Raw genomic sequence first — 24,882 nt, 5'->3', positions numbered from 1 at the left:
TCTATATCTCTCACCGAGGATCCCTTTTTTGCGACGACGAGTGGGTATCCTGAAAAAAGCGTGCCTCGCACGACGATGAGGGCGACGACGACGATGACGACGACAACGAGGACTACGATGACACGACGAGGAGGAAAGGACTGAGGGAGGAGAAGCGAAAAATAGAGAAAAAAGGAAAAAAACAGGAAAAAAAAGAAAGAAAGAAAGAAAGAAAGAAAAGGATGGTGGGGTTTATGCTTATAAGGGTGACGTCTGTTTTCATCCCTTGGCCGTGCATTCGTATCTATCGGGGTATAAACAGAGACGTAGATCGACCCTCCATTTTACGAACTTGTGGGCCTCCCTACTTTTCCCTACTCTTCCTCGAATGTCGAACATTAACGTCGGATGCAGCTGGAATGAGGAATGAGGCTGAGGGGTTATTCGTGGTGATAGCGAGAAAGAGAGAGAGAGAGAGAGAGAGAGAGAGAGATGTGCCGTTTTGTAGGTTTGTGAGAATCGAGTAGGTGTATCGGTAATGATACGTTGCTTGTGCATAGCTTGCGCGTGTGCGCTCACAAAAGAGAGAGAGAGAGAGAGAGAGAGAGAGAGAGAGAGAGAGAGAAAGGAGGGTTGAAGAGAAGATAAAAACACGCGAAAGGGATGGATGATAGCGATACTAAAGGGTCGAGAGAAAGAGAAAGAGAAGAACGTATTCGCGAGAAGCGCGATTCTTTTCAGTCGAATTGTGTCGGGCGAGAGGTGCTAGCGACCGTGTGATAAATCGTCTAATTATCGGCTTTTCCTCGGCCATATTGTGCTCGTCGCTGATGTACAGGGAATGCACTTATTGTCGAGCAACGGCCCACCTCTCTCTCTCTCTGCTTCTCTACTTTTCTCTCTCTTTCTCTCTCTCTCAGCCCTCTCTCCTCCATCTTCCATCTTCTACCCTCTCCCACTACTCTCCTAACTCCCTATGTATCCTCCCACGCCAACTCGATTTCTCGTTCTACTTTTTTTCCTCGCTCGTTCTTCGAGCGTATAACTATCCTGACGCTGCTACTCTCAGCCATCTCTTGCTTGCCTTGTCGAGGCTATAGTAACAACGCGATCGTTGTTACGGTAGTCTTTGTCTTCGAATTAATTGCTTTTAACGGGATGAGAATACCAGGGAAGGATGATCGGTCCGTGCTAACTTGCAGCGATATATCATTTTCCTAACCTTTTTCTTCTCCGTGTCTGTCTGTCTGTCTGTCTATCTCATTCGCGTGCTCTCTCTCTCTCTCTCTCTCTATCTGTCTATCTATTTATCTATCTATCTCTCTCTCTCTCTCTCTCTCTCTCTTTATCTCCATCTTCTCGATCCTTTGTCGTCGTCGTTGCTCTAAAATGTCTTTCATATTCATCGAGCGAAAAATACTTGTTTTCATAGCGTTTAGACACATTGTCCTTCAGCGGGCGATCAAGATGAGACGTGTTATACACAACAAATACTCACGCATACATATAGCGCGCGTTTACATTCGCGTTTACTCGTGGTTATTGTCGAGTGAAAAAAAAAAAAAAAGTACAAGGACTTTGAAACGTTCGGCTAGTCATCTGGCTCGAAACCGAGCTAGATTTATATCGTCAGTCGTTCGAAGAGGAGACGCATCAACTTTCTCACGCGAGGAAAAGTTCTCTTCTTTGTTTTTACTATAAACGCGTATCGCCGAATACAACGAATTAATAACAAGCAGAAATAGTCGGCAGAGACATCGTAATAATTAATTTACTAACTAACTCGGATGAAATTATCGCCGGTACGTATTCACGGTTGGTGCTTAAAGACTATTAATATCCGTTATTGGCGATAATCATTTACTGTCTATGAAGAGAGTATCGTTGCTATATCTCTCTCTCATTCTGCCCTTACCGTTATATTCATTACGCTTTCATTAAGCTGTCACCGGCACACACAGCCATTTTATATCGAGTTTAGAGCGATATTTAATCCGTCTGTCTGTCTGTCCGTTGGACGGACAACGCTCGAAAACAAAATCAAATAGAATGACGAAAAGTATTTAATAAATAAACCGGCTCGTGTGATAACGCACCGAGTATCTATGTATGGCGTGTATATATGTAAATTTATCTACTATATATGCTCACACATACGTACACACACACATATCGAGATACTTCATTAGATCGATAGAATGAGAGAGACTGAGATAGAGAGAACATCTCTTGTGCTAAAAAGAGAGACGAGAGAGAGAGAGAGAGAGAGAGAGAGAACACAAGCTAGCATATATCTATACTTGCATACGTGCGTAGGGTGCGTAACGAAGAGGGAGAGTAAGTACTGGATCTAATGCGAGCGTAATGGCGATAACGACGCTGGCTTTCCAACGTGAGTTTCGTTAATGCTATCGGTAGCTGTTTACACGCACCGAAACGCCATTCTTGGCGATTAATACACGTGCATGCGTGTACGCTCGTCGTTAAATACGATGACTGGTCTCTCTCGACTATAAACCTCCCCCCTCTCTCTCTCTCTCTCTCTCTTGTACTTCCCTCATCATCAATGTTAACTAATATACGTAGGTGCGTACCTATGTATATATGTGTTTTATGTTTATGTATGTGTATGTATATGTATTAGACGTATAGTAATCACATTAAAGAAACTCGCATGTTACGCGACACAGATAAGAAAGATGTCGATGAACCTGCATTCGTTTTCCTTGATTCGTCGTCAAGATTGTACTTCCTTCTCTCTTCCTCTCCACCTTTTCCATGCTCTTCGAAGATAATGATGAGGTGTACTAATGAACAAAAAGCAAATGAATTTTTATCTTTATTAATTTCTTCATTTCTATTTATTAATTTCTTTTCTCTCTCTCTCTCTCTCTCTCTCTCTCTCTCTCTCTTTTCCTACTAATAACATTTTCATCGTTAGATAATAAAGAAAAGTATTATATATATATATATATATATATATATATATATATATATATATATATATATATACACAAAGATGTCCCTTCGATAAGAGAAAGAAGTTTTAAAACGCGTATCGTTCGTATTATCTTTTTTCAAAAATCGAAACGCACGACTCTTATCGTTTGAAAGTGTAAAAGGTGAAAGTAGAGATAGAAAAGTAATAAAGAAAAAGAGATAGAGGAGGGGAGGGAAAAGGTAATAGGAAGAGAACAAAATTTCCCTTCTCACGTTACTCTTTCGATTCACGTTGGGCGTTCAATATCGTCGCACATACTCGATTGCACGGTGAATAATAAAATCGATGCGTGGAATCGACACCAACCTGTCTCTATCTCTGTCTCTCTTTCTCTCTCTATTCTTCTATATGTACGTATATATATATATATATATATATATATATATATATATATATATATATATATATATAATCTGTGCAATTTTCGTGCAAAACAGCTTTTTTGCCCTATCATTCCTGTCATTTTCTTCGTTTCCTTTTTTTTCTGTTTTTCTGTTTTTATTTTTTTTTTTAACTCAATAGCCACTAAAAACAAAAAAAAAATAATAAAAAAAAGATAAAGCCCGTCGCTCATAACTCTCGTTAACAACATCGAGAAATTATGTACATATATAGGTAGTACCTATGTATATACATATCTCCAAACGATCGTCTGCGAAACTCGAACACGAGGACCATTATTCGCTATATTGGAGCCCAGGATTATCAATCATTGATCGTCCTTGAATATCGCGCAACAATGATCATCGTGATTACCGGACAACATCAAAGGACTTTCGCGTTAACCATGCGATTCTAAGCACGATTATCATCTAAATCGATCGACTCGTCCTATATGAGAAAATCGTCAAAATCTAATCTTTCTTTAAAATATTCATGAAATTTGATAGATTGATCGTATTTATTATAATAAAGTGTTTTTACAGGAAAAAGAAGGAAAAGTTTGACTTTACAACGAACGTTCTCTCTCTCTCTCTCTCTCTCTCTCTCTCTCTCTCACTCTTTCTTTCTTTTACGATTGGATACGTCGTCGAGCGAGAAAAATCGAAAGTCAATGGTTGTGCGCGCGTTACTCGCACGGAAAATACCTTTCCCTTAGAACGAAGCGTGACAGCATTTGGAGGTAGAAATGGCCCTACGTAATAATAGCCCCCTTGGCTCGATATATGTTGTTTAATCCGATTGATCGAACGCTAAAGGGCGTTATTATCGCCTTACAATTTCCAAGTAGGACCGTTCGACCAGCAACGAGGCATAGAGAAAACGTGTGTGTATATATCAATGTATGTATATATATATGTATATAATATATATATGCATGTGCGTATACATATATATATATATACACACGTAAAGACACGTATACGTACATATGCCGGAATGAATGCGTTTCAGCAACCTTTGCACCCCGTAGCGCCTCGTGTGTGGAAGTTTGACAGGACGCTGGCGGGGTAACAATGCGCGCGCGCGTGCACGCTCGTGTCCGACGATGCAGTCGAGACTTCAGAAGTCAACCGGCTATACGTGGCCTCCCGCCGTTCTGATCAGCTCCCCGGTGTTATGATCGTTCTATGATTGGAATTTTTTGATTTGATTTACGTCTACGTTATGTGAATGTGCGATAATATTTATGCGTATCTTTTTCGATATTTATATATAGTGAAAATTGAAGAAAAAGATTGACACCGACGAGAAACTGATTTATTATTATCGTGATATAATGATCAACGATAAGGTGTGTAAATCCTTTTTTCCTTTCTTTCTTTTTCTTTTGCCAATCAATTTCCTTCTTGATACTCATTCTATATGTAATATTATTTTTAAATAAGTGAAACATTCCATTTTTAATTCCCGCTAAAGACACATTATACCATATATGAATGTATGTATATATGTACTTAAATTGTATGAGAATGACCTATAAAAATAGTCTAAAGAATGCTTGATTTTCCATGAAAACGATATTTGCATCGATGTATGTAATACGTGTTGGTAGCGTGTTGAGACGAGAGAGAGTTGGCAGTGATGGTACGCCAAGGGGTGGGTTTAATTCATGAAAGCATTGAATACGAGTTTAATGCTAAAAGTATATGTATATGTATACTTGCGTGTATATATGCATACATATATACATGCATACATACATACATACACACATACATACATACATACATACATACATATATATATATATGTATATATATATATGTATATATATATATATATATATATATATAGTTTCTCTAGGATAATTTATATACGGGCAACCCCGAAGAGATTATCGCGTACTTTACGATGTTGCCGAAAGCCCTTCCTTTTTGCTACTTTTTTATATTTTCTTGCCTTTTCAATTTTCGAGATTACATAATATCACGTTTGTTTTAGATTTACATGCATGCGAAAGACTTTATCGTGTCATGGCAATTTATTATTAAACGCGTAGATACACGCAACGTGTTAGGGATAAATGTGCCAGGCGATAAAATTATTTTTTTCTATTATACAATAATTCTTATAAAGATTAAAAAATTAAACGAGTTGCTCGCAATAATAGTTAATAAAAATGATTGTAGAATAACACGAAATAATGTTAAAGCTTTTATTTGATTTTATTGTTTAGATCGAGCGACCAGTGGTAAAACGAGGTCTGCATACGTGGCTTGGACAAGCATGCACCAAGGTAAATATCGATTCTAGTTAATATACGATCCAAAGGTCTGCGAACGTCGCTCTAGACACGTCGTACTAACCTACGTGGCTTTCGTCTTCGCGATCAGGGAACACCTCGGACTCTCTAGATTCTAACAGCACAGCGGTTTTTACCAAATTCTGACCCAAATCCTCGTGGACTCGCATACGATCGATAAGCCACCACACAATCGTGTTGTTGGAGTCCATTTCGTAGAGAGCGTTTATCTATTAAAACTCCCATTAACAAACGTTTCGCGAAACCGTTGATTATTGTTTCCAACCTTTCGACGATAGTTTTTCGTTGAACGTTCGCTTCCCCGCTTCCTCCCTCCCTCCCTCCCTCTCTCTCTCTCTCTCTCCCACTTTCACACCCGTTCCCATCCCCCCAAGAGATAATTCAACGCTTCGTTTTCGGGATTAGCTTCGTCGAATCTCCATACGGCGAATCTAACGAGATCGATTAATTTTTCATTCTTCCTTGAAATATTCACGGAACGTGGACAGCGATCTCTCTAAACACAACTACGGATAAGATATTAATCGAAACTGATATACCTATATCGTTACTGTCGATCAAATTTTTCGACGATCAATTTTTCTTTTCCTTCTTTTCATCTCGTATTTCTCTCCCTCTCTCTCTCTCTCTCTCTCTCTCTTTTTTCTTTTTTTTTTCCTTCTCTTTCCTCAATATTCCTGGAGGAGGGGAGATTTGAAACTCAATCATGTCGCACTTTCACGCGAGTTCAATGGCATAAAAGAGTTCTGAAGCGAGCCAATATGGTCGATGACAATCGCAAAATTTTCAGTCTGCACATCCACCGACCTCTCCATCAACTCCCTCTTCCTCTCTCTCTCTCTCTCTCTCCCTCTCTCCTCATCCCCTATTGTCGTCCGTTCACGATCGGCAGCGTTGAAGTATAATCCATGACGCGCTCGCCGCGTAATCTGATTATATACGCGATAGCTGGTAATTAGTTGTATTTGAGCTCGTGAATCGTGACCAAAATATCTTGTATACCTTCGATATTTAATCGCGTTCGGTAAAGCATTCATGAGAGAGATGGAATAATCAAAATACGATGATATAGGATATAAAGAAAGAAAAAAAGAAATATTAAACGGTGAATTAATCGCTATTTAGGATATTGTTTATTTAGTCAAAGCGACGAAGAATATCATCTTCTAGATTGCACGAATACTTGATGCTTCGCGTAATAATTTCTTGGAGAATTTCTACATCGGTAGTACAGCTATGAAATCTCACGGAAACTTGTAACACGGATCGGCACGCGGAAGTTTCTTCGTTATGATCGAACCTCGCGATTCACAACCACTTTCTTATATATAAATACATATATATTACATGTGTATATATGTGTGTGTGTGTGTTTGTGTGTGTGTGCGCGTATATATATATATACATATGTGTGTATGCATGTATATAAATTATATCCATATAATTATAACCTAATTATATGGAGTAATATCGATATTTTCAGGATAAGATTGTTATCTTTATATGTATGATTTTTAAATAAAACTCATATAATAATTTTAACGAAATATATAGAATCGTATCACTGACGTTTCGTTTGTATACAGACACAACACGCACACACACACGCACATATATTATAGTTGAAATTCGTCAGTGCCAACGCAAATCGTGGAGAGTAAACACGACGGATATCTTGAGAAAAAACAAATAGGAATATCCGTATGTGAAATCAGAGGAGAAGGAGGAAGAGAAAGATAGAGAGATTGGTGGGGATGGGGAAGTTGAGGAGGAAGGTTGTCTCAGCGAACCGACATCTTCTCTTTCCCTCTCCATATATATATATATATATATATATATATATATATATATATATATATATATCTTTCTCTCTACACAACTTCGAAGATATCTAGTTGTTTATTTCAGAAACGGCGTCTATACGACGAGAAGAGCGTTCGCTCGCGTATGGGAAATCCTAAAAGGGGGTGAAAACGAATATGGAAACGTATAAGGCAAACCTTTGAGATAGATAAGAAAATACTCAAAGGATATATATATATATATATCTTACCACTTTGAGCAAACGACGCGATAAACACTTTACTTTCTACAACTTTCGTATTTTTCTTTCTTTTATTTCTTTTTTTTTTTTTTTTTTTTTTTTTTTTTTTTGAAACCCTTAAAATAATATCGTCAATATCTGTTTTATCCAACCATTTGGAATAAATATTTCTAGAAAAATTGTTTACAAACCACTTTAACATATCGTAAATAATCTATTTCGAATAAATGCGAATGAAATGATTTAGCAACGAGGAACATTTCTTGGTAATCATGTTAATCGTCAAACGATTATTCCAACGTTGCAAATTTTCTATCATCTCTAACTACTTTCTCCTTCTCTCTCTCTCTCTCTTTTCCGCTCTTAAAAACTATCTCCACCTACCGAATACGCTCGTCCTCGAGGAACACTCGCTTCCGTGCAACGCGACGTTACTCGAGGATAATCCCGTTGTTTTGCATTATCCTTCCCTCTTTCCACTTCCACCCATCCTTTCCATTATCTCAATGAGAGTCCGGTGCATTTCGCCTCGCGATAAGACTCACCTCTTCTCTCTCCTCTCTCTCCCCTCCTCTCTCTCTCTTTCTCTCTCTCTTCCTTCCTCTCTTGTTCTTTCGCTATCTATTCCCTTTTCTCTTTTTTTTCTTTCTCTCTCTATCGTAAAAAGGGCCGCGTTCGACCGAGGCTTAACGAAAAATTGCTTTTCCGTTGAATTACCTACAGTATCGTGATTCATGCGCGAGAACATAGAGAACGTGAAGAGAAAGAGAGAGAGAGAGAGAGAGAAACAGAAAGAGGGAGAGAGAAAGAGAGAGAGAGAGAGAGAAAGAGATAGGAAAATTGAAGAGAGAAGAGAGCGAACGTAAACGGATCTTATCTCGGTCGATGAAGCACGCCGTTCGATATTCCGATATATACACACGCCCTCTGGGCGAGAATCTAACATAATAGAATTCCTCGTTATATAAATTTCGGTGCACATTTTTCTGCCATCCATCGATCTATCTTTCTCTCTTTCTTTTCCACGAATTTTCAAGTCCCTCTTTCATCTCCCATCCACTCGTACATTTGACTCTCTTTTCCTCTCTCTCTCTCTATCTCCATCTATCTATCTATCTATCTATCTATCTATCTATCTATCTATCTATCTATTTCTCTTTTTCTCTCTTAAATTCGTGTGCTACGATGTATCGTTTTGCTCCCTCTCTACCACCTTGCCTTCTATGTCTCTATCTCTCTCTCTCTCTCTCTCTCTCTCTCCCTCTCTTTCTCTCTCTCCCTCCCTTTCCTTGTTTTTCTCGGCACTTTGCTCGACGAAACGTTCGACGATTCTTCAAACGCACGCACGGTAATGGAATTCGCGGCGCAACGGCGCTCGTTTCTCAAACGATTTTATCCTCCCCAGCGTGTAAAGGGAACAACGGACGCCAGAAGACGACACAAAGTGTATTCTTCTCTCTCTCTCTCTTTCTCTCGCACGTGGTCGATAAAAAGAGATTCGCTTCGTCGATTAACTTCCGTTTTTCTCAGCGTTTTCTCCTGCCTCTTCTTCTTCTTCTTCTTCTTCTTCTTCCTTCCTTCCTTCTTCATCCTCCCTTTCCTTATCGTCTGTTAGTTGCTCGTGCGGAACGACCGCGTGGCTTGTATGATATTGTCCATCTCTCTCTCTCTCTCTCTCTCTCTTTCTTTTCTTCTTCTTTTTCCGCTACTTCACTCGGCACCCCCACGTACCCTTTTTCTTCCTTGAAAAAGAAAAGAACTACACTTCGCGCGCTCTTGGCGTGGATCTTTCATCTCGAGACATTTTTCCCTCCTTTCCTCTCTCTCTCTCTCTCTCTCTCTCTCTCTCTCTCTCTCTCTCTCTCTTTCTCTCGTTCTTTCTTTCTTTCTTTCCTCTATTCTTTCAGTCCGCTTCAGGAGTCGGAGGACGTATTTTTGTTTGCATTTAATTTGCGCTCGGGTATCAGGTACGCAGCGCCCGGAAAAAATGTTTGCTGAGGATTTTTCTTGCAAAGTAGCGGGCCACCCTTTGCGATTTCGAGACCAACTTCCTGGAAGGAGAGCTTTTACGTATGTACATACGTACGAGTGTCTCCTTTATTTCTTTTTTCCTTCTTCTTCCTTTTCCTCTTTATTTTCGTCTTCTTTGTTTTCTTCGTCTTCGCCGCCTTCTTCTTTTTCTTCTTCTTCTTCTTCTGTCTGTCTGCCTGTCTGTCTGTTTGTTTGACGAAGATTTCGACGAATTTTACATTTCCTTTCGCTTTGATTTCGATCTACGAAGATCCGACAAATTTGGTTGAAAGTCAGTTGTATAAAAAAAAAAAAAAAAAATAATAGGATAGGATAAAAATTTTGAAAAAAGAAAATATATATATATACGCATATAATCGAAAGCATAGATAAATCGGATCGTTTTATTCCGCGTGAAATAATTTATAGGGAATTCAAGAACCGGCAAATAACCTCCATCGGTCAATTTACGAACGAATAACTCACGCACGAAACTTTAATGGTCGCTTCGTAGCGTCCCTTTTTCTTCAAGGACTTCGTTGGTCAATATCTCTCGTACGGAATTGGTCAAACGTTGTTAACGATAAGAAAGAAGGAACGATATAAATCGAGGTAGTAAATTGTAAAATAATGCTCGAACCATAAGTCACTTTGGAGAGCTTCATTTTCTAAGGAGTTATCGAAGCGTCTGTTGATTCGACAAACGTTTGCCGTTGGTGGGCGACACGTAGTGTACCGTTCTATAATCTCCTTGTAGCAGTATAGTAATAATAGTAGTAGTAGTAGTAGTAGTAGTAGTAGTAGTAGCAGTACCAGCAATGGTGATGATAGTATACCATACGTCGAGTCTCTCCTATTCTTTCTCGATTCACACTGTTTTCTTATACACTTCGTCCTTTTTCTCTCTCTTTCCCCGCTCCCCCCCCCCTCTCTCTCTCTCTCTCTCTTGGTGTATACGAGAAGAAAACATTTGTTCTGACTTTCGAAACGTTCACGCGTGCTTCGTACGAATTTCTCTTAGCAAAACGATTAGCCTTTGACGCCTGTGAACATCGTCTAGAAACTTCAAAAATATCAACGACCTTGTGTCGTATCGTTTTCGACTCTGCATGCTAATATACGTGACGATGTCTCAATCGAAAATAGAAATGAGTTGAATGTAAATGATATTGTAAAATGCTAATTTTTATTAATATCACGACGAGAAAAAAAAAAAAAGAAAGAAAGAAAGAAAAAAGAAAAAAGGTAATAAGTAAACGAGACGGACGAAGAAAAAAAAATGATCGTGGAACTAATGGTGTGTTAAGAAGAGTCGGGCTAAATGAAATTTACGACTCGTTCATACTAACTTATTCATTCATAAATAACTAAACGTATATACATATTTGAATATATCTTTTCGATTAACAAACTAAAAGCATTATTTTCTCGTTAAGTCGTCTCGAACTTTTCTTCTTTGCTAAAACGGAGACGACGAATTATATTATTTATCCGTTACCGGTCTCGAGTTATCGAAATCATTGTAAAAAAAAAAAAAAAAAAAAAAAAAAAAAAAAATAAAATAAAAAAATAAAAAAAAAATAAAAATAAAGAAGAAAAAAGAAAATGGTACAAGATACAGGATTAGTTTAAATTTGTAAAAGGACACGTAATAAAGTCTCTTCATTGTCGTGCGTGTTTCGGTTTCTCGAAAACAGAAAAACAAAATGAAAAAAAGAAACACAAAAGAAAAAAAGAAAGAAAAAGAAAAATAACGGCGACGATGAAAGACGATCGCGTGTAACGGCGACGTTTCTTCGCGAACCATACTTCGAAACAATACTCGCGTGTCGCTCGTGCTTACATCGTGATTATCGTTCCATAACGATCGTATAAAAGAAAAAGTCCAAGCAGTCCGGATGGGATATTGCCAGGAGGATAGAGAACGAAAGATGCAAGAGCGAGTAGACGGATAAATTGGCCTCGTGAAATTATTTCAGAGAGAGAGAGAGAGAGAGAAAGAGTAGATGAAAGAAGGGAAAACAATTATGGGAGAGAGAAAAAAGAAAGAACAAAAAATTTTTGACGAATTTAGCGTCGCACATAAATTGAATAACTTTAATGTCTCTTAGCTCGAGTAAAGAAAAAGAAGCAAAAAAAAAAATAAAAAACTGGAAAATGAATTCATCGATATCAAACTCTCTAAAAGTTTTTATAGATTGTTCATACATATATATATATACATAAACGCATATATGCGTTCTTTTAGTGAAAACATATAAAAAAAAAAGAAAAAGAAACAAAATTTCTTTAATCATTCTTCCATACAGGAAGAAGTTTATGGTCGATTGTCAATTGACAATAAAAGTACAATCGTTAGATTTACAATAATTACCAATAAATCAGAAGTTACGCACGAATATCTTCGGAAATGATCGTCGTGCGAGTCGATCGAACGTTTACCCATTTATCTGTCCCGACGATTTATGATCATAAATGTCAATCAGTGTAGATCAGATTTCAGACTACAGCCTGACTGACGAACGACGGTAGAATAATTTACGCTTGATCTCGACCCATCGATCTTCCCGAAATTATTGCCTTATTTCGTAAACGCAAATCTTCGTCTATGTTTCTAATCGATTTTGAATCAATAGGAGTAAAAGGGATGAAAGAGAAAGAGAAAGAGAAAGATAGATAGATAGAGAGATAGATATGTATATATATATATATATATAGAGAGAGAGAGAGAGAGAGAGAGAGAGAGAGAAAGAGAAATAGAGAGGGAAATGAACGTCACGTTCGGTCGATTCTCGAACCGAGGGACGTATGTACGTTAATTGTCAGTAAATCGAACCGTATGAACGTTGGGACATTCTCACAATCACTAGCATCCATCCTACCTATCTTGATCGTCCCTTTCTCATTTATCCCGTTATTATCGTTCAATAGAAGAAGAACGATGGATAGTCGATCGTCGGATCGATTTCATCCGTCGCTCCTGTCGGAAATCCTCGATGACGTACACATTGATAACGTTAATCACGTGAAACCAAAAGTTATCGTTATATGCTTCAAAGGGAAAAAAAAAACAAAAAAAAAAAGAAAAAAAGAGAGAGAGAGAGAGAGAGAGAGAGAGAGAGAGAGAGAGAGAGGAAAGAAACAGGAATCAAATTGCAATGTTAACAAAAGACAAGAAAGAATTCTAATCTTTCTTCTTATTGAAAAGAAAAACGAAAAAGAAAAAAGAAACAATAGAAAAAAAAGATGAATCGATATAATCAGAAGAGCAATCATTCGGATAATTTCTTCTGATCCTCATTTCTTCTGGTTCTCATTATTTTTCTAAGTAAGTAGATCGAAATTTAGAATCATTGGGGAGTTTCCCGTCGCTCCTCGCATATTTTGTGGATGGAAAAATCCAATTTTCAGCACGGTCGGTTACGAGCAACGTGGCCCGTTCGTTATCGCCTCTCCGTTAAGCGTCGAACACTGCGTTTAATCTCCGATCTACGATTATATATGGCATGAGTTACCCACGAGTTATACAATATTGGATCGACCGAAATTCGAACGAGAGAGCAGGTGGTCTCTATGGATCTTGGAATTGATTTTGTTTCTTTTTCTTTCATAGACAACGAGGAAGTAAAAAAGAAAAAAGAAGAGAGAAAGAGAAAAAAATAAAAGGGGATAGAGGAGAAAGGCTCTTACGTTCTTATCAGATTTCGAATTCTTTTAATAAACCATCGTAAATTTGATCGATTTCAAAAAATCAAATTCTTTCTCGATCGAGTGATAAAATACCTTTCTCGAAAGTTAAATAACATAAGCCTTTACTCGTTTCGTTCCGTAAGACGATATCGTAGATTATTATAGTACGTATTCGACGGGCAAAGATTAAGAACGGAGAGTCAGTCGGTCGGAAGAAAACAGAGAAACGTTATTCGAACTTACAAGTATCGCGTTAGAAAGAGAATCGTTAGGTGGAAACGTTTCCTGGTTCGTTCGTAATACGTACACGTACGGAAGTAGAAGTAGATACGCACGTACACACTAACGCGTTTCCCACCCGTTATATACTGGCTGCTTCATTGGTCCAGTCGTACGAGATAAACACGAGGTACGCGTAGAGAAACATAAAATTTTTAAACCGCTCTCACGTATTCTCTCACTGACCTCTACGAGTTTTTTGTTTTTGTCCTTTCGTAAAATTTCTCTCTCTCTCTCTCTCTCTCTCTCTCTCTCTCTCTTCCTCTCTTTTCACCAGTTGTTCGTCAAGCTGCCAAGCGGTAGTAATAGTAGGTCGTATCAAATCGCCAGGACTCCCGATGGGCGTTTTAAAGAGAAGAAATATTAATCCAAGTTATTAGTTAGACACGCGGTAACGATGAGACACGACTGTTTCCAACTGCTCGCTGAACCAACTTCCATGGAGTTCAAGTTGGGTATGTACCATGATGATGCGTTGTGGGATGAGATATTCCATGAGTACAAGATAGATAGAGAAAGAGAGAATGGAAGAGAACGGTGAACGAGCAAGCTAGAGAGAGGATAAGAACGGGAGACGAAACATACGCGAAATGAGAGGAAAAAGAAGAGAAGAGAAGAGAGAGAGAGAGGGAGAGAGAGAAAGAGAGAGAGAGAGAGAGGAACAGTCCCGAAAGCACGACGGGGAAAGAGAGAAAAAGGGAGAGTAAACGAGTAGCCCAACTATGATAAATGCTCGACACACATCATGCTCGCGACGCACGTCCTTCAAAATGGCTACAATGCCGGCTCGTACCTATTATGCTAAAATGCAATCTCCTGATAAGCACTGGCGCGCATTGCGGACCGCTTAATCTCACCTATCTGCCGGGAGAGTGAGATAGAAAGAGATAGAGAGAACGACCGTGAGAGGATGGTCGCGAGGAGGGGATGAGCTAGGGAACGGATAGGAGGGAAACAAAATGGGAACGAGACTGCTTTGGGTGGGTGATTCGGGATAAAGAGCCAGGATCGGTGGTTGTGTGGCTGATGGAGGAGGAGGAGGAGGAGGAATAGCAGCCAGAGACAGACGGAAAAGAGAGAGAGGGGAGAGAGAAAGGGAGACAGCGCGATGTTCAGGGGTAGAGAGTTCGGTAGATAGGAGAAGAAATAAATTCTCCGATCGATAAAAGCGTCCGGTTAAACGTCAAAGGGGTCTCTTCGTGCGGGAAGTACTTTCGATATTTGACAAAAAAAAAGCAATCGACATACACAAGTACATGTATATATATATATATATATATATATATATATATATATATATATATATATACATAGAAAATATATATATATAGACAAACACATACCGACCGTAGATACGCTTTTATTTCACGAAACACGTTCGTGCCATCGTCGATACTCCTTTACCACCCCTTTTAAAACATCCACCGAACACTGTACTACCTCTAACATCAATACCTACGTTGTACCTTTGAAACGAACCAATAATTCGTTGGTCGTCAATGTTTTATTTTTCTTTTTTATTTCTCTCTCTCTCTCTCTCTTTATGTATGCAGGTAAATCGAGATAAAGACTGTAAGAGAAGGTCTTTAAAAAATTTTCAAATTTTCTATCACCCTTTGTACCCTTACGATTTTATTCCTAACTATATATTTGTATCTCTTTCACTCGGTTTTACTCATGCGAAACGAAAAAACCCATAGGTTTTCGCGTAGGTACCGCCGACCGGCCGGAAGTGACGCAGTTGACGCAGCGAGTACAAAGAGATCTCGCAGCTCCTGTTTTTGCGGTCGAATCGTCGCTTACGAGAAAAGCTTGTGCTTTTTCAGCCACGAAAAAGGGCTTACAAAAAGAGAAGGAAAAAGTATTTGAGAGGGGAAGAGGACGGGGATAGAGAGAAACGAAGCGGCCCCGATGCTTTTCGACCTCGACTTTACTGTTGCCCTACGGCGCGCCCGTAGAAAAGAGCGTTTGAAATTGTTCCGATCGCGCGCTTTTGCCACGATCAACCACCCCGTTCGTGTCCTTTTACGGAGGCCCGAAAGGGAGGAGATGGATGGAGGAATTAGAAGAAAATAAAAGAAAAAAAAAAAAAAAAGAAGTAAAAGAAAAGGAAAACAAACAAACAAACAAACAAACAAACCAACCAACGAACAAACAAACAAACTAAAGGAAAGAAAGACAAGGAATATGAAAAAGGGATGGCACCACCCGTTGATCATTGTCGAATGTCAGTTTCTCTTGACTCTTTGCTGCTTCTACCAGACTCTCATACATTTGTATGGATTCTGGTTCGATGCAAGTTTCCACCATCGAAGGGAAGAATTTCAAACAGTAAAGTATACGAAAATGGAAGCGTACACACTCGCATATATGCACGCATACGTAAGTACGTACGTACGTACGTACGTACGTAGGTACTATGTACTTATGTACATAGAAAGCATACAAAGTAAAGGTAAGAAAGAAGGAATATAACAGAAGACGATGGTATTCGGTGTATAAACAAAAACGAAAAGAGTAGAATGTCTCGTAGAAACGTTAGGGAACTACTGATCGGAGAGAGAGTTTTACGCTAAAATGCACAATATTCTCGTCGTTTCCGTTCGTGCTCGTGAAAGAAGAAGGAAAGAAAGGAAGAAAATAAATAAAAAAAAAAAAAAAAAAAAAAAGAAGAAAAGAAACGAAAGAAAAAACGAAAAAAGAAAGCTTAACGGGAAAATAGCGTAAACGGAATCTCGACGCGATTTGTTAGAGATATAGAAAAAAAATGAAAAAAAAAAAAAAAAAAAAAAAAAAAAAAAAAAAAAAGAAAAGAAAAAAGAAAAGAAAAAAAAGAAAATAGTATCTACCTAAGTATCTACTTTTGCTCGTAAGAGTAGATATCTATCTTGATAATTTTTCGGGTGGATGCTACTGGACATTGCGATTCGATCGAATCTTCTTATCCACGTTAAGATCGTTCTTTTTCTCTTATCTTTGTCCTCGTTCACTTTCCTTCCTTCGGCAATGTACCAAAATAGGAAAATCTTTTCTCTTTCTTTCTTTCTTTCTTTCTCTCTCTTACTCTCGTTTTCGCTCTTGGAACCAAACTATGATTGGCACGTCTTAGTCAGCCGATTAAAGGAAGAGTACCTACCTATTTCCGTCGAACTCGCGGCAACGAAATCGTTCGCCGTTTAGTTCTCTTCGTAGAGAACATTCAGAAAGTTTAGATACCTCTCCGAGATCCTCTTCCAGGCGAACGAATAAGCAGGTATTAAGGGCTTAGACCACAGATCGAATTCGAACTACCTACGTAGCTTTCGCTGCTATCTCTCTCCTTATCTCTTTCTCTTTCTCTCTCTCTCTCTCTCCTTCCCCTTTTTCTCGTGTTCTCCTACGGAGCAAAGACGGTGGATTCACCCACCAGCCGAGAAACGAGAATGTGCGGCGGGATGGGTCGAGGCGTCGAGAGAGGGTAAGAAGGGAAGACTCCTTAGGGGGTGGGTTAAGTATTGAGAATTGTCCGAGTGCTCGAGAGGTTTCGCAACCGAAAGACGATGGAGAACTAGCAAGCTTAATGGAGGATCATCGTTCGAATTCGTGCGAGTTCCGCGTCACCAAAGTCGCGAATCCCGATCAACGGGAAGCGTGAAGATTGAAAATTAATCGATCGAAAGTAACTTCTAATCGATTATACCGAATCGTATCGAACTGAGAGAGCCATGTTAAAAGCGGAAATTAAAATACGTCGATGTGCAACACGGAGAGAGAGAGGGAGGGGGAGAGAGATATAGAATGCTAGATATCTCTAGAGAGAGAGAGAGAGAGAGAGAGAGAAATATGTTTCGCGTTCTAATAATTTTGCTTTAGTTCGCCGGATTACGATTAATTAGATTCGAATTTAACCGACCAAAATGGCGACCGTTTTGTCGACGCTTCGTTGTATTTTGCCGGTTCGATGGCGACGCTTTACGAACGATTAAGTTCGTAGGAAGCGGAACGAAAAGCGTAACCGTTGATAAAATCCACACCCCTTATACTATCTCTCTCTCTCTCTCTCTCTCTCTCTCTCTCTCTTCCTCTTTCTCTCTCCATCTTTCTACACCTTTCTCACTCATCTTTATCACTTTATATTTTAATATTTGACAAGTGACTATCTTCGCCCCCGATGGATAGGTAATACTTGATCGACAATCATTACACTCGTTCTAACGATCGTAAACTCAGGCTCGTTAAAGTAAAGATGAAATTTGAATCGGTCGGAAAACTCGGTCGGTAGTTTCGGAAATCTGTGCTGTCAAGCCGGCTAATCCGACTTGCGTTAAGACGAACGAGGTTGTAGAAATTTCTGAGGAAGAGGAGACGCCGCTTAATTTCGTGGAATTTCAGCCGATGCAAGGGTCCCTTTCTCGCTTCCGGATAGATTAAATCTCGTGTCTCCTCGGTGTCGGACGGTCTAAAGCTGGGCTTAGATTTCTCGACGTGCTTCTCTATCTTTCTCTATCTCTCTCTCCCTCTCTCTCTCTCTTCCTAGTCCGGCACTTTCGTATCTATCTCGTTTCTTGCTACCTTTGAATACATAAAGGATATATGTGCTACTGTCAACGAAATTGCAGCGTTAAATCAGAGACCGACCTTTAATTTTCTTGCTCATCGACCAGAAGAGATCATCGTCATCGGCGTTGGTGCGTACGAGAGAGTACGATGCTCTCGATGCGATCCAGATGCGCTCCGAGTGATGCATACGAACGAAGAGAGAGAGAGAGAGAGAGAGAGAGAGAGAGAGAGAGCGAGAGAGAATGTGCGTGGCGATGGCGCAGCTGCTTACAATTTCGTACGCATTTTCGGTCTCTTATGCGTCAAGGAAAACCAAACTGTAACGCTCGGTCGACGACGCAGCTGCCACATTTTCTCCGGTAATGTGCTCCCAACTAACGTGTCCTTCTCTCTTGTCATGGTAAAACGAAACCCGCGTATGTCTCTATATGTGTACATCTATGTGTGTGTATATATAGGTCGCCGAGGTTCACCGCGCGTCAAGCATCTTGTCAAATAGTTGTCGACGATACGCGTTTTCACTTTTTTCTTTTTCCTCTCTCTCTCTCTCTCTCTCTCTCTTTCTCTTTTTATTTTTTTTCTTTTTTTTCTACTCTATTCCAATATTCCCATATTTTTGCGTCAACATTTACCAGCGGTTTAGTGACCGACAAGCTCGTGAAACCACGATCGAAAAATGATTTATTTATTACATATTTCGTTCGTGTGTTGGATGATATAAATAGTAATGCGGTTTTGCGTAACCTCATTCTATCATTTTGTGTTATTATTTTGGTTAACGTCATCGTTATTTGCTCTTTAATAACATACGCGCATATATACGGGTGTGTTCATTGGTAAATTACAAATCATTCTCGACCCTTCCCATTAGAGGACTCAACTTTTATGCGCACTCAGCTTTGCGATGTTCACTTAGATATACGTATAAGGATTAGAACGTGAAAGAATCCCGCTAACGAATTAGGAATAACGTTTGCGTATTCAGCTGTGCGTGTGACCTGCCTTTATCGTCTCTATATCTCTCTTTTAGATCCTCCTTAGATTCTCTTCCTTCGTCGTCCTTTTCACGCGATTTTAATGCTAGAAAATACCCTGACATTAACTGTCGCAATCCCAGCGGTGCATAGCAATGCAAGCACACCTTATTTCAGCTTATAACGGGACACTTTGAGAAGCAAACGATGTTCCATTACGTACTAATGAGAGTGAAACGCACGTTTCCTTTATTCGCCAAGGCGACATTACGTTTGACGAAAGGAAAAGGAAAACGCGATCAACGGGTAACTCCATTATTTGCTTCTTTTTTCCAGCTTTTGTTCTTACTATTGTAATTTCCCGTCAAAAGAGAGTCACAATCATTGTCAAGAACGGTATCGTTAACTTTATTATTCATTAACAAAGATACATTCTGTTTACAATTTAGTATAGAGCTATTTCTTTTTTTATGAATTAATTCTACTTTCGATTTTATCATCGGTAAAGGGAGAAATTAAAAGAGAAGAAGGAAAAAAATGAAAAAGAAAAAGAAAAAAGTAAGTAAAAACGTGACAAGATATAAATGAAAAAAAAAAAAAAAAAAAAAAAAGGATAAAGAACAAATTTCATTATAATATTAAATCGAGTTAAATAAATGTTTGTTGTTTCGAACGACCTAGACATTTCTTTAAAGATAAACGAAGAAAACCCTAAGTAAAGCTTCCGAAGTATCGTCCCCCATTTTAACAAAAGGAGCTCGCGCAAGCCTCTCTCCCATACATTTGTCACGCGTAATCCAAGAACTATCTCGTTCCTGACGCTACGAACCCGAGTGGAAATCAAAATCGTTCTAGCGCCCCCTTTCCCTCTTCCTCTCCTTCCTGCCCCTCCCTTTCACGTGTCATCCCTCGTTCCCCGTCTATTTTCCAAGACCGGCTGGAGGATGCAAATTCACCGTCAATTTTCTCGCTATAAAGAAAAGATCGTCGAGCGATTTTTCACCGAATAAAAAGATAGAAAGAGAGCGAGCGAGTGAGAAAGAGACAAAGTAAGAGAGAGAGAGAGAGAGAGAGAGAGAGAGAAAGAGAGCAACGAAATCTTCGAGATTTATCATCGTCCGTTCCGCTTCTCGAGCCGGACAACGAGAGCTTCGTTCACTTTTCCTCTTACCCTTCCAGATCGTCGACACTTTCGAACGCGCTCAACGGAAAATCGTGACGGGCTTTGAGCCGAGATGGAAGGTCGGTGCACGAGGGAATTGACAGTGAGAGAGAGAGAGAGAGAGAGAGAGAGAGAGAGAGAGAGAGAGAGGGAGGGAGGAAGGGAGAGAGATAGAAAAGAAATGCTGCCATTCGACACATCGAGCAGCCTCGAAAAAATAAGCGTCGATAGAAGGTAGTGGTAGGGACTGTGGGGGTTGAAAGGGAGATAACTGTAGAGTAGGGTCGGCGGGGGTTTACGATAATCCAAAGAACTCATCGTGTAATTTCCCATAAGGCCAAAGCTCGTTCTCCTATAACACCGTTCCCTTGTATTTTGCTTCTTCTCTCCGAAGTTTTCGTGAGTGTATCTCCAGTCACCGAAGAAATCCCTAGATGGATCCTTAACCAATATCCTCTTCCAGTCATTCGCGTTAACTCTTTTTTTTTTTTTTTTCTTTCTTTATCTTTTTTTTTTTCTTTTCTTCCTCTCTTTATAGATCATCGAGATCATCGAGAGGGGAACCCAACGCGTACGATTTCTCTCATCTCCCTTCCAAATCCTTCATCGTCATTTCACCTATCCTTTCGATTTTCCTTCTCCGTTCTGCCGTCGTTCCTTTTTATTCTCTTTACTTTAATTCTTTTTTTCTTCTTTTTTTCAAAAGCTTTCGAGAACGCCCACTTAATTAGCCTAATGAAGATTCTTTATTCATATCTCTTCTTCTCCTCCTCTTTTTTTTTTTTCCCCCTTTGAAATAATGAATTATATCGTATTACTACGGACATAATAAAGAATGTTGTCACGAATATCGTGAATTAACTCACTTAGATATAAGCTGTTTAGATCCCAAGGAAAAGATAAACGAATAGATGGCCGGTTTATTAGATACTCACTTTTTCATTCTCTCATTCGTTTTACCTACACGAATATAGAACGTTTACGCTTTAGCGAGCAACAAATGACAACGACGACGTGACGACTACTAGGAAGCGTTAAACCGCAATTTCCTGAAAGCCATTTTGTATTCGTTATAAACATAATACAATGCAAATATCTAATATACATCATAGAAATACAAACGAGACACAACATTTTCATCCTCTTGGCTTTTCATTTTACGCTTGCTCCCCATAATGAAGCCACGCATGGATTATTTGTCCTTAATTCCGGTTCGCGTTACCTTCCAGTAATGCGATACTCTCGGCTAAGAGAATGTAGAGAAATTACGAAGATCGAAATAGAAAGTACATGCATACACGACGAGTACGTACCTAGAGAAATAGAGTACATAAATGCATACGTATATACGTAAACGTATACCTTTGAGAAAATGACTTTGAAAAGCGTTTAAAGCATTACGACTTAAAGTACCATCACTGATTTCTCTCATTACGTAAGTAGAGAGAGAGAGAGAGAGAGAGAGAGAGAGAGAGGGAGAGAGAGAGAAGGGAGAAGATTTTAATGAAAATAATAAGAGAATTTTTGTTTCTTCCATACTTCTCACGATTAATTCGCATGAATCGATAACGATTTGTACAAAGTCTAAGAGAAAAATCGTCAAAGCATTGAGCGAAAATCGAATCGCTTAATAATGAAATCGGATTCTTCCCGTTCTCATCGAAAACACGATGGACGATTTAGAGAACGCGATTCGGTTCGTTGAAGCGGAGTTAATAAGTCACTTGTAAATTAATTAGGCCGCGACGAAATAAACACCGAGAGAATGGCAATCTTACATAATCATTCGTCGCCTAAGCGTATTACGCGTATGTCCTTTTTTTTCCCCCTCTTTCGATTACGATAAAACGATTGATTAGGAAAGCGAAAAGACGAACGACAAAAGTAAAATGGAAAAAAAAGTAGAAGAAGAAAAAGAGAGGGTAGAAAAAAGAAGAAGAAAAAGCAAAATGTCTGACGAGAATTTCGAATTGTGTTTTTCAGCTTCGAGAAAACGGTTCGAATAAAATCGTGTCGTGAAAAATTGCGCGAGCCTAGTACGACAAAGTTCAGTTCTACTTTGGAATGTGTTTTGTGTGTATGTGTATATGTGAGAGAGAAAGAGAGAGACGGTCGAAGAAGAAAATTTACGATCGAAATAACGACAGGTCTTTGTGATAAAACGGGAAAAGATACACTAATGCTCGTGCAACGCTAGCTATGAGTGGATGGAATATAATGGAAGCTATGATGCGTAAACTCGTCTTACCCGAAGCAGCACAAACAGCGTCGGGAGATAAGCCCTAACCGTTACTCTAATGCCTCTCTCTCTCTTTCTCTCTCTCTCTCTCTCTCTCTCTCTCTCTCTTTTAGCTTTCATTTTATCTTTCGCATACGACGAGTTAAATCACCGACTGCCGAGTCTCTTTCGCGAGAATCGATAACGAATGCTTTCCTCGCTATCTTCTCTCTCTCCCTCTTTCTCTCTTTCATTCACTTTTATTCTTATATCTCTATCCCTTTGAAAGAGAGAATGAAGACAACTGCGAAATGGTTTGAAAGAGAAAGAAAATAGTAACGTCGAAGAAGAGAAACCACAGGGAAATCGGAGCTGCTTTGAGACACCGTCAGAATTAATTGCTTTCCTTAATTGTTTCATTTCACACGAGACGTCACACGAGCGTTTATCTTTGCTTTATCTCGCTCCCTCACCTCTTCATCTTCTTCTCCTCATTCTCCTCATCACAACCCTTAAGATAAGACGCTAGCCTTCGCCTCGTTTCGCATAATCAAGCCGCGAAAATAACTAAGAGAGATGGTGCAACGAAGAATTTCATTTGTTTATCGTTAAGATTCTCTTCCGTATCGTCCGTTGTCAACCATTACTATCAAGTCACGTACGTATATATATTTGTGTGTATAATATATATCAAGTCTTTCATGGATGGAGAAAGTTGTATCGTTTTAAAAAGATCATTAGAAATTTTGCGTGCGGATCGCGGAAATGCACGAGACCACGATTTTCGAAGACGAAACTTCCTCTCGAGTTCTCGAGGCTTAATTTCCAAGTGAGCGTAAGAGAAGGGACAGTAAGACGAAGAGAGAGAGTGAGAGAGAGAGAGAGAGAGAGAGAGAGAAGGGGAGGAGGAGGGAGAAAGTTCAAGTGTTTCTTTCTCCGTTCATTCGAAACCATCTTTTGATTAAATCCACGTTTCTTCCGCATTTGGCAAAGCCATTTAACTAATTAACTTTCGACCTTCGGCTAATTTCACGGTTCGTCGAATATTAGTTACGTTGGCTGGTTGAATAAATACTTAAAAAGAGGAGAAAAAAAAAAGAAATAAGTAATAGATGCCGATATATTTTTAAACCGTTTCGTTAAAAATAATTGCGATTGATTTTTTAATAGAAAAAAAGAAAAAAGAAAGAAGGAAAGAAAAAAAAGTAAATAAATAAATAAATAAACAAACGAGATAAATTGTTCTATTCATATTCAAATAAAAGTTCACAAAGTTTCAATGTTTTTAGTTCCGTAATTATCCGAGTCGATCGATTATACCTAGAAGCATCATAATACGGATGTAAATCGCGAATGTAAATCGTGAATGTAAATTGTGAATGTAAATCGTGAAATACGTACAAAAGAGGGCCACTTCGAATTTCCAAGTAGTGAAAAGTTAAAACTGAATTATTTGGAAACTCGAACGGAAAGAGGACAAGCGCATTTTGCGTTGTCCGGACAATGCCACGAACCATGAAGAAAAGCTTGGGCCTGGAGAGACGAAGAATGGAAACGAGAAGTGGAAAGATAACTCTCTCTCTCTCTCTCTCTCTCTCTCTCTCTCTCTCTCTCTCTCTCTCTCTCTCTCTCTCTTGTTCTCTGAGAAAAAGAACAAGAGACATGAACAATGTAAATTAATCGATACAAGTAATAATAAGACGATCGATGTCTCGATTATTTGAAAAGTTTCAATAGGAATGAGCGATTTCCACTCTTGTAAATTACCAGTTTTGTTCTTCGGCCGGACCGACGTCTGAATGGAGGCTGACAGCACTTCGCAACTAACGTGCACTCAACTACTTAATAATGTAACAGTCAGCCAACCACTATGCGTCCATTATGTTTCCATGCACGTTGCACAAGAAGCAAGGTAACAGCCTGGCGGTTATAATATAGGATTCGCATCGCGTATACGCGTAGAAGTATATACTCATGCGTTTCCTACGCGTACGTGTACGTGTATAAGTGAAATACCTAAGTACATACATATACGTAGATATATATCTAGGTGTACATATCAGATGTAAGTAAATATATGTGTATGTGTGACCGTCGCGCATTCGTCGAGGTTTCTGCGTTGAACCAGGAGGTGCTAGGTATCATCCTTTCTCTCCCTTTTGCTCTGCTTTCTACCTGTTATACCAGTTCTTATCCAACCACAGACTACTCGAGAACGCGCATACCCAACCTTGCTTCCTTCCTTCCTTTCATCCTTCCATTCTCTCTCTATCTCTCTC

The 24,882-nt window shown here is 39.2% G+C and overlaps 1 protein-coding gene across 4 annotated transcripts in view; it reads left to right on the top strand.

The window, feature by feature from the left end:
- Window positions 1–24,882, top strand: part of LOC124951028 (insulin-like growth factor-binding protein complex acid labile subunit) — a 240,464-nt gene that overhangs the window by 159,381 nt on the left and 56,201 nt on the right. For 2 of the 4 annotated variants that reach the window (XM_047498712.1, XM_047498711.1), the window contains exon 3: window positions 5,601–5,660. The exons of 1 other annotated variant lie outside the window; for it this stretch is intronic. In XM_047498712.1, the coding sequence (XP_047354668.1) occupies window positions 5,601–5,660 (60 nt within the window). Of the gene's footprint in view, window positions 1–1,751; window positions 1,782–5,600; window positions 5,661–24,882 lie in introns of those variants that run through there. One more of the 4 variants, XM_047498715.1, reaches the window with a different exon arrangement.

The sequence above is a fragment of the Vespa velutina genome, chromosome 8 (genome assembly GCF_912470025.1).
Source record: "Vespa velutina chromosome 8, iVesVel2.1, whole genome shotgun sequence".
Classification (NCBI taxonomy): Eukaryota; Metazoa; Arthropoda; class Insecta; order Hymenoptera; family Vespidae; genus Vespa; species Vespa velutina.
The sequence above is the reverse complement of the archived record's forward strand: the minus strand, read 5'-3'. Positions and strand labels throughout refer to the sequence as shown.